The sequence below is a fragment of the Macrosteles quadrilineatus genome, unplaced genomic scaffold (genome assembly GCF_028750875.1).
Source record: "Macrosteles quadrilineatus isolate MER2022 unplaced genomic scaffold, UCM_ALF_1.0 Scaffold_2__2_contigs__length_208266976, whole genome shotgun sequence".
Lineage (NCBI taxonomy): Eukaryota > Metazoa > Arthropoda > Insecta > Hemiptera > Cicadellidae > Macrosteles > Macrosteles quadrilineatus.
The window spans coordinates 170,590,853-170,600,897 of record NW_026542595.1 but is presented as its reverse complement, the minus strand read 5'-3'; the positions used below and the strand labels follow the sequence as shown (position 1 = coordinate 170,600,897).

Here is a 10,045-nt window from a genome sequence, read left to right as displayed (position 1 = left end):
GGTATTCACACAAGGAATAAATAAATCTTGTTTAAGAAAATACTTCAATAATTCAATACAGGTTTGCTCTGTGTAGGTGTATAGTATATTAGTGTATTTCTTCACAAATCTTTACAGACCAATAACAACATAAAATTTGAACGAAGCAAGTATATTAATGCCTAAACCCGTTTTTGAAGACTACGGTACACACAGAACCGTCATTATCAGATACATACTTGGTTGAAAGCAGGAACATGAATGTGAATCAATACATTTTCGTAGGTAAATCCACTTTTGTCGAGGAGCTTTAAGCAAAGAGGATTGTTGAAGGTAAGATACTTACATCTGAATTGTACGATGTGTCAATGGTAGGCTTATCTAACCTACGCGGTATAATTTAATGGAACTGTGTGAAAAGGCTCATATAGAATAATAAGGGTATTACCACGTATTCCAAATAGTCCCTACTAAGCGGTTAGTTTGTGTTGAAAATAGTTTTAGTTGGAATATTTTATTTTTTAATCATCTTAGGAATACTTTCAACACCCAAGTGATTTTGTAAATGATTTCCTCAATTGTTGTACCATCAATAAATGTTTAGATTCGGTAAAACATTGACAATAAATACAGTAGTGTTATTTTCTTGATTCGGTTCACAATTAGTTACATTTTAATTCATCTAAATTAATTATTTATGTATTGGCGTTTATGTGTGAGCAGAGTTGAAAGAAACTACCCTTTTTAATATGCTAATCTTGGTATGCGATGGAATTTTCCTCTGAAAAATTATTTGAGAGTAAGGAGTCTATTGTATATACAGAAATTATTTTCTCATTGGGTTTGTTATAGTTGAATAGTTTGCAAATATTTTATTTCTTTTAATATTTAGTTTCATTTAGATGACAGTAGGCCATTATTTAGACACACGATGTATCGATAGAATAGGTTGGTTAAAGTTATTATATATTAACATTACAACAGGTTTCTTTTTAGCTCGAGTTGTATTGATATACATAAATTAACACATTTTACAATCGAAATTCAAGTGTAAAAAAATTAGGAGCTTTTTATGTTCACAACAGATTATAACTTTAATTTTTCTAGGCCTTTTAAGCAGCCCTGGTAATAGAACATGATAATTCTTGTTTCGGATTCATATTTTAGCTTAGCAAACGCCTAATTTTCGACCTTATATCAAGTAGTGATATAGTTATAACCATGTAGCCCCACATGTATATAAGGACAGCCTAGATTAAGCCATGTTCAGGTTGTAGTCATAAGAAGTACATCACAACATTCAGGTCAATAGCTGATTCAACATCCAACAACACGAATGGGAGTTTCAGCTGACAAATCTGATTACACTTGATTTTATTCCAAGTTATATTACTTGTTTTTTTAAAGTTGTGGAAGAAATTGTTTATGTAACTTGCATGAACCAATATTATTTTTTAAGTTTCATCAACTTGTAATTGATTATTAGCATTAGTAATATAACACTTCATACAAAATATAATATCACTTTAGAAACATTAAATTACTGTAGTTGGTTGATGGCTATTCCAATTATCCTCTTTTTTAAACCCTAAAGAAGGGAATCCTAAATTTTACAGTATAAAATAACAAAATTGACGATGTCTTCTAAGTCAAATGTATAAATATAAAACAATATAAGTTTGTGAGTGTATTTTAAAATTGTAATCGTCCTGTAATAGATTCGGTTTAAAACTGTAGTCTTTCTGTTTCTTTTATTGTAATTTTACAATTAAAATTTCTTTAAGATGGGTTCAGATAGATAATAAAATGTTCAATGAACGCCAATACAAAACTAGAATTTATCGCTACCCTTTTAATGCTACTGGATTTAAGCGCAATTGAGTCCAAAGACCCATGAATCTTCACGTATACAATTACCGATTTTCATCAATGGTTAGAACATGAAGCCTTAGTATGTTTAAAACATATAAACAAAAACTTTTATAAACTTAACACCCTAAATTTAACATATTAAAGCAAACCTTACTTTTATTTGTTGTGGTTATCATTGGTACGGTAAAAAAACTAACCAATCTTAGCATTGAGTAATTTTGTTGGTGTGTGTGTGTGTGTGTATACCTTAAAAAAAGTCCAAACCCGTGAATATTATTTGAAAAACTCATTTTATTTTCATTCATAAAATCTTTAGTTATGTTTGGTAAAAGTAAACAATCTTAGCAAGCAAATTTAACAAAATTAAATTACTAGACTCGTATTTCGATGTCTACTAAGGTAGCCTCTTACATTTACAGGACCATTAGGAGAAAATTTAGAACTAAAACCTCCTTGTGAATAAATGAAGTATATACTTTATGTTAGTGTGTTACTAAACCTACACGTTGACAACCAGGTCTAAAAGTGGTTGATTCATAATAGACATACACAAAATGTATGATTGGTATGCTTACAAATACTTACTCCGTAATTCTATCTCAGTCTAAAGCCCTAAAATGTATCCACTGAAGTGTATCCATCTTAAATCGTTACTCGTCCGAACAAAACCCATACACTTGGGAGAAATACTCCCTTCACCTTTTTCTAGCCTATAAACGCATGTGAGCAGCAAACTCTAGACTTTTGGAGGGTTTAGAACATAAGTTTAGGTCTCGGCTCAGGTTTGGCCATCATCTTGAGAATGTGGTCTGGTATGTCCACAGCTCCTTGCCGAGAGGTCCTGCTGGCGTTGTATTGTAGAAAGTTTGGTGAAATGTAGCGGTGCTCCACTGAGAATCTTAGGAACTCCTCCAAACCCCGCATCATCTTGAACCTCATCTTCCTGCGGGTGCCGAACTCTTCGTCTGTGTGAAAAACGGAAATTAAAAATATTTGCAAAAAAAAATACTTGTGGGTAAATAAAAGAGCGATAATTTTACTTCTTAATTCTTGATAATGTCATCTCAAGAAGAAACTGGGTAGCCTCTCAAAGGATTAGGGTTGCCTTGTAAAACAGGAATTAACTCTATTGTTAGTAGTTTTTGTGTTAGTAAAAACTCAATTCAAAGTCAAAACTTTAAATAAACTTACCTATTTCTTTGCCAATCAAGGCTATCAAGAGGCAGTCGTCCTCTATGTCTGCATGTTGTTCGTCAACCTGAGGTCTGATATGCCATCCACGTCCTTCGTACACTCGCCCCATCCCTCCGATCAGGAAGCTGAAAAAACATAGGTACAAAAAACTATCAAACTATCACCTGTTGAATAGCGGTGTGCACCACTATTAAAATTTGTCCTTCGGTACATACAGGCTATGTAAAGTATCATTCTTGTAACTGGCCAAAACAGATTTAGGTTAGGTTAGGTTAGTTTACATTAACTTTATTTGCATAGAGCACATTAAAAAGTGGTGGTATTTTTATTGTCCACTCCCCTAAGTAGTTTTCTTACAAATACAGAAACATACTGAAATTGACTTCTGAATTCCAAAAAAGTCATCTTTCTGCTAAAATGTGTTCCCTACGATCGATGTTAAGAATATAATTTCATATGGCATTGGGTTGGAAGACATTGGAGATGCAGTTTTGAGCTTTGCACTAATAATTTTCCATATTTTATCATTTAAACATGATTCTTCCTCCTTACTGAAACCCAATGCGGTACAAAAACATTATTTTTCATCACAAATTGAGCCATGAATTGTGAACAAAACTCCATCAGTCATTCAAGGTATTTATTGCATGGGCTTCCACCTTTAAGTCCGATATTTTGGATATAACAGATAGCTGTTGCTTTGGTGCATCCATCGTTAGAGGTCCTGTATAGAGCATCACCCCTCCCACCCTCGAAATGTCATACTAACCATTTTTTCATCATAGGCATATTCATTAGTAGTGGTTCAGGTCCACACATTTTCAACCATTCCCTCCAAAACCTTTACCATTTCCCTCGCTTACTTGTACTTGAGGTCGGGCAGTCGTCTACGGCGTTCACGCAGCTGTATCGCTTGAACCTCCCTGGTACAGTCAAAGTCACTGACACATGGTCTACAGTAGTCGTAGTCATAAATGAGAACATTCGACACCGGGGACTCTATATATTTTGGTTTATTCCTGTAAGGCAACGCTCCCCAAAACTCCCTAACTAGAGGGATGAATGGGTGTCCAGGCTTGGTTTTTCTTTTCCTCCTCCGGATGTCTTTCATCTGAAAAAAGTTATCAATACGTAAGAATTCTTTAAGAGTTTGGATACGAGGGGTTTTTATTGGACCACTATTCCAGCTTATTTTAGAATGTAGAATTTGTGTTGATGAATGCACATTTTGTGTTTAAGGTTGTGTCTTAAAAGAAATGTGTACTGGTTTAAATGACTCCATATTTTTTTCTAAGAGCGTTTAACACTTCTTATTAGGAAAGGTCACTAACCTGAACGTTTTTTCACGTCCTGTATAAACATTGAATTTAAGTTGTGTTAAATTAGTTTTATTTTGTATATATTCAATTCACTATTGTCTAAATTAAATTATCGTGTAGAATGACTATCCTACTAATATTATAAATGAGAAAGTTTGGATGTATGGATGTATGTATGGATGTATGTTTGTGACAAGTGAACGCGAAAAATACTGGTCGGATTGGGCTGAAATTTGGCATGATGATAGCTCACATTCCCGATTAACATATAGGCATATTCTTATTTCAAAAATCCTTTCGGGCTCCGCCCCAGTGGGGAGTGGCTCTGGATTTTCCCATGTTAACCTTATGAGAAATGGAATTATTGAATCTTAACAGCTGTTTCAATTAAACAAGTTGGTTCTGTTCTATGATGTTCAATAGCATTAAATTTACAAGGATTACCAACAGGGTGCAGCACTATTATTTCTTTTACATTTATGACAACAGCTAATTTGCAACCTAAAAGTGAGTGAGCGTAGCGAACAAACTTCAACCAGGACGTGATTGAGCCATGCGAACGAGATAATCTTGAAAATTAAGAAGTTAAACGGGGCAAAGCCCGCGGGTTACAGCTAGTAATACTATAATACTATTCTAATTGCTAAATAGGTATGGCTGGGTGGATGAGTGGTTAGGTTAGGTTAGGTTAGGTTAGGTGAGTAGGTGAGTAGGTGAGTAGGTGAGTAGGTGAGTAGGTGAGGAGTAGGTGAGTGGTTATAGTGCTCGCCTAACAATCAAAAGGTTGCCGGATCGATCCTGAGAAAAATCAGTGTATGTTTGATGGTTCAAACCCACCAGTCCCTTATAATTTGCTTTAAATAAATAATACTGGCTAATGAAACAGCTGATCTCACTCCATTTTACCATGGATGGAGTATCTACACCTTTAATCCATTTTTCTACACTCATTCTTCACTCATTGGGTTAAAATACACACCTAGGTGGCATCCCCAATTTATAATGATACTACAATTTAAGTGTTAAACCTTGCACGATTTTTAGGATTTATATGGTTTTTGGAAAAATACACCAAGTGATCAGAAACTATTGCAATATTTATCCTAATTTTAGAAAATATGATTTAATAAAAGAGATAGTAACATTTGGGGGTTGCGGAAAAACTTAAGCATACTTTTAAAGTTTACAATGCTATTCCAAATAAAACGAATTTTAACCACTACCGGTACTTACTCTGTTTAGATTTCCATTAGTGTTTCAAAATGTGTATTTAAAACAATCGAAATTGGTAAGTTGTATAACCTCTTGACAAAAGTACTTTTTAAGATAAGGTACACTACGTTGCAAGATGATTTTGATCACAAATACTCATTTGTAAAATTATATCGATTTCTTAGGTTACATGTGTGATTGAATAATACAAGTTCTGTACTCTAAGCTGCTATCGACTCGTAACAATACACTATCACACCAGCCGTTATCAAAGAAGTACATTGCTGGCTATCCACTTTCACTTCAAAACAAGATAAAAGTGTACCATTTGATATCAAATATACAGTATTATGACAGCAAATCATTAGCTGGTTTTAAAATAAAAAAAGTTTTACCATTACTTTTTGGCCTTAAATAATACAATGTAACTCAAATTATAACTTTGGCATGTTTTCGTAGTAATGAAGCGATAGTTAATGATATATTTAAACTTTACATTTGATTTAAGCCATTTTATTTTTGCTTAATATATGTTTTATTCTTTCAAGACCCATTATACGCGTTCTTATCCTTTTAGCAATTTAGCTGCTACCACTTTGGATTATGGGTAAAAACACTTAAAATACATTTTCAATTTTTTTCTGTTGAGCCAAAATAAATTATCACTTCCGGGCTTTTACAAGATTTTATGACCGATTTAAATCCTTTAAGAATCATATGTTGTTTGTTGTATTGTAAGATTATTTTAATATGGAAGGAAGTCTAATTGCTACATTAAAAAATACAACGCTGTGGGAATAAAAAGAAAGTAATTACATATACTAAATTTAAATTCTGTGAAACCTAAATTTATGAAATTATTTGATTTTGTATAAATAAAACTTACACTTTGGGGTTAAACATTGGTAAGTATTTTAATACAAACATTTAACACTAAATAACACATTAAAAAGGACAGCACTTGGGATCGTGTAAGCAAATAAAGGAGTCCTTTAACAGAATAAAACAGTCAACGAGGACATTTCTTTATAAAAATATTTATTGGTCAACAAGGACATCCATTATTTACAATACAGACATTAAATATACAAATATAAACATAATAGCTGTTGATTCTTTTAGTTTCCAATATTTTATTTAGGATCCAGTGCATTCGGTCGATATCCCAAGAAGAACTCGACAAATCGTGGGTTTATATGCTTCTCTCTGACACCTAATCTGAGAAATTCTTCTTTACTGTGGAAGGCTTCGTCTGAAGGATCTTCAGCTGCAGCGAAACATATGTTTTTATTGCGGTGCAAATTACTAAACATGCTTTACCCATACAGAAGCTAGACCTAATTTTGCTGACTGCGCTATTTAAGAATTGGGGTAGATTTTCGTATCTGTTGGTACAAACAGCCTTTTGAAATAATCGATATAGTTGATCGATATATCAAATAATCGATATAGTTGATCGATATATCAAATAATCGATATATCAATCGATATTTTCATTCGGTTGTTTGTGCCAACACATACGGAAGTCAACCCATGAAGTGCATTTTAAATTACATTGATTGGCCTATTATATTATTTTCGGAATATGGTTTGATGAAACGTTAAAGTAATACAAATTTTGTTTAGTTTTATATGAGGAAAGCTAATTATTGTTGGTTAAAAAAAAGTTTATTTTAAACTCAATATTTCGTGGTGGTTTGGTTTTGTTTTAAACCATTAGTCTACTCTACATTATGAATATTTGCTTTAAGAAATACTAATATCAAGAAAAATGGAGTAAAAAAGAAGGAATCGTGGTAGTATCGACTTTCCAAATTTTCCACTTACTTCGAAAGTCTCCGATGAAAGAAATGTAAAGACTGTTCCAGCAGAAATGAGAAAAAGCTCTTGGAAGTGTCGGGCGTTTGTCCCATCCTCTACCAGTATACACAGAGCCATCAGGACCTATAGCAAAACTACTCATGTATTAGAACATCCAGGGAAACTGTCTTCTGTCTGGTAGCTTTATTGTTAGGAGTAAACTGCAGTGGGTGTTTATAGTTCTTCTTAGTGTTAACTAAACATACTACTAGTTAGGACCTATAGCAAAACTATAAAAATTGATTACTATAATAGACAAAAATAATGAAATATAGACCGTCAGCTGTGCTGCGGTTACCATAGGTTCTGCCGCACATCGCTGGGAGCGCCATAAAGCTACGACCTACGCGCTACGTAACTACACGGCGCTCCCAGCGGTGTGCGTCAGAACCTATGGTAACCATGGTAACCACTGCATGGCTGACAGTCTATATTTAATTATTTTTGTCTATGTAAGTATACTTGGGAAAACTAGGGATGCCATCTAGAATAATTTATTTTTTGAAGGTTAAGTTTGATCAAACCTCTAATAACCTATAATTATAGGACCATATTGTACTATTCTATTAACATAAGGTTTTAATAACTATGCTCACTAGGTTGTCAAACTATAGCTAGGTAGTTGAGGGGTGCAGTGCTCCCCAAGTAATCCAAAGGTCACCGGTTCAACCCTGATATAAGTTTTTGATGGTTCGAAACTGGGACCATTTGTCCTTGATCATTGGACTTCTTATTAATGGTCCAGGCTAATGAAACAGCTGATCTTGGTCAGTAACAAAGTACCAAAAAACACCTTCATCTTACTCTCACATTTAGGATAATAGGTTAGGTAGCGTCGCCTATCAACTGATAATGGTGACAGTAACAACTACCATTATTTAGTTAATATTTTTGGTAAATATTTACAAAATCTATCTATATATTAATAGTCAAGCATGTTTCTTTAAAACCTTTTTTTCTCAGTTCATGTGCATCGCAGGGAAAATCTACGCATACTGTTATTAAAATATTTTCCTGAAGATGTGCAGAATCCCAAATTAAAATAGGCTCAAATATAAGCACAAAAAATGAATTTGAAATTAAACAAAATTAACATGGGCTTTATGGGTCGCCATGCTGGTGACGAAATAACAACGAAATATAAACAGAAAATCAAAACAAATTAAACAAATTACAATCACATGTTTTATTTACAGTGTGGGTTGAAAATAGAGAAGTTTGACCATGAATATAACATACTCCTTTGATCTACATCCTCATGTTAAAGTTGTAGCCAGTTTTAAAATTAAATTCGTCGTCGCTGATGTGAGCCACCAACAGATTGCGCTGATCTAAATGACTAATTTCTGTCGAATACACGAGGTTTTTTACTAAATCAAACTTATGGAATGACTTATTATGAGCTATAGCAACTGTTATGACCCATCAACTTTGTCAGCAACAAAAAATAAGGTAGAACATATAATTTTAGACACACATTCTGTGACTGGTTCACACAACTACATGTTCTTTTTTTATAAAAAAAAAATGGCGACAGCTGGTCCATATAGAAGGAATGTCAACTTCAGTATCCAATAGTCAATGTGTGTACGTGCATCACATATTTTTGGTCGAATTTGCGACCACTGGATGACCTCTAGTTAACACTAAATACACAATTACTGCAATTTTAAGATAATGTACTGATTTATTTAAGATTAAAACACATATTAGTGAATGGTATAAAATATACTGTCTCTAATGTTCTAAATCCAATCTTATAATAATGTGAAACACACTTTTATCTCAAACGCTTACTTGAACCGAATGTCCGGCAGTTTCCTCATGTCGCCACGCTGAATGTACAGCAGTTCCCGACATGTCGCCAGGAAGTCAGGCCGAGGTCCTGGGTGGATGTTGATCCTCTTGTCGTAATCCTTCAGGACGTAGCTGAAGAAGACATATATGGCTGGCTTGACGATGTCAGGAATCATCTGTTTCTTGGGTTCTTTCGCCATCCACATCTCCCTTGGTTCGATTTTGAAGGGCATTTTTCGTGCGGTTGGTACAAGCGGTAAAAGCTGCATAAAAAAGATATACGATTAGCACTTTGTTCATGTAGTTTTAATATTGTTACAAGCATTTCAAGTTGATTAGGGATCTTTGTGGATGTATTACAGCGCGACTAAAACGATTAAAACAAAGTTTCGACGAAGTTTTGGAAAGCTGACACAAAACCTAAATCACAAGAATAGAGAAGGTGAAGACAGGATGAAATTCCAGATCCTGAATCATCATTAACAATCATCTTTTAACAACTGCCTAAAATTGACCTCTCTTAAAGATTTTTTTAATTATTGAATTTAGAAAAACACTTGTTTTTTGACATTTTTTTAGGAGGTTGGTGGCCTCTTTTACTTTTGCATTTGCCCGCCCACATAGACTACAGATCTGTGCGTGGAACGTATCCAGCAAAGCAAGGGGTGAATAGGTACGGTACAAAGGTGAACTGTACTGATTATATGTTTGTGGCAGTGACCAGGATCCGAAGTCCGTGTCGCTACCAACTGAGCCACCAACTCCCCTATTGAACATCCTGCAATAAAAACTATAGTAAATCTGGGCCTATA

The 10,045-nt window shown here is 34.0% G+C and overlaps 2 protein-coding genes across 2 annotated transcripts; both read right to left on the bottom strand.

Moving 5' to 3' along the window:
* Positions 1-2,498: 2,498 nt before the first annotated feature.
* Positions 2,499-5,802, bottom strand: LOC128988049 (peptidoglycan-recognition protein SB2-like). Its single transcript, XM_054409232.1, has 4 exons — positions 5,598-5,802; positions 3,909-4,156; positions 3,043-3,170; positions 2,499-2,816 (listed from the first exon to the last, which is right to left on the bottom strand). The coding sequence occupies exons 2-4, from the start codon at positions 4,154-4,156 to the stop codon at positions 2,605-2,607; spliced, it is 588 nt and encodes a 195-aa protein (XP_054265207.1). The 5' UTR covers positions 5,598-5,802; the 3' UTR covers positions 2,499-2,604.
* Positions 5,803-6,709: 907 nt separating this feature from the next.
* On the bottom strand, positions 6,710-9,466 carry LOC128985134 (peptidoglycan-recognition protein 2-like). The gene is made up of 3 exons (XM_054404516.1): positions 9,234-9,466; positions 7,404-7,531; positions 6,710-6,843 (listed from the first exon to the last, which is right to left on the bottom strand). Exons 1-3 carry the CDS (start codon positions 9,464-9,466, stop codon positions 6,710-6,712), a joined length of 495 nt encoding a protein of 164 aa, XP_054260491.1.
* Positions 9,467-10,045: the final 579 nt, after the last annotated feature.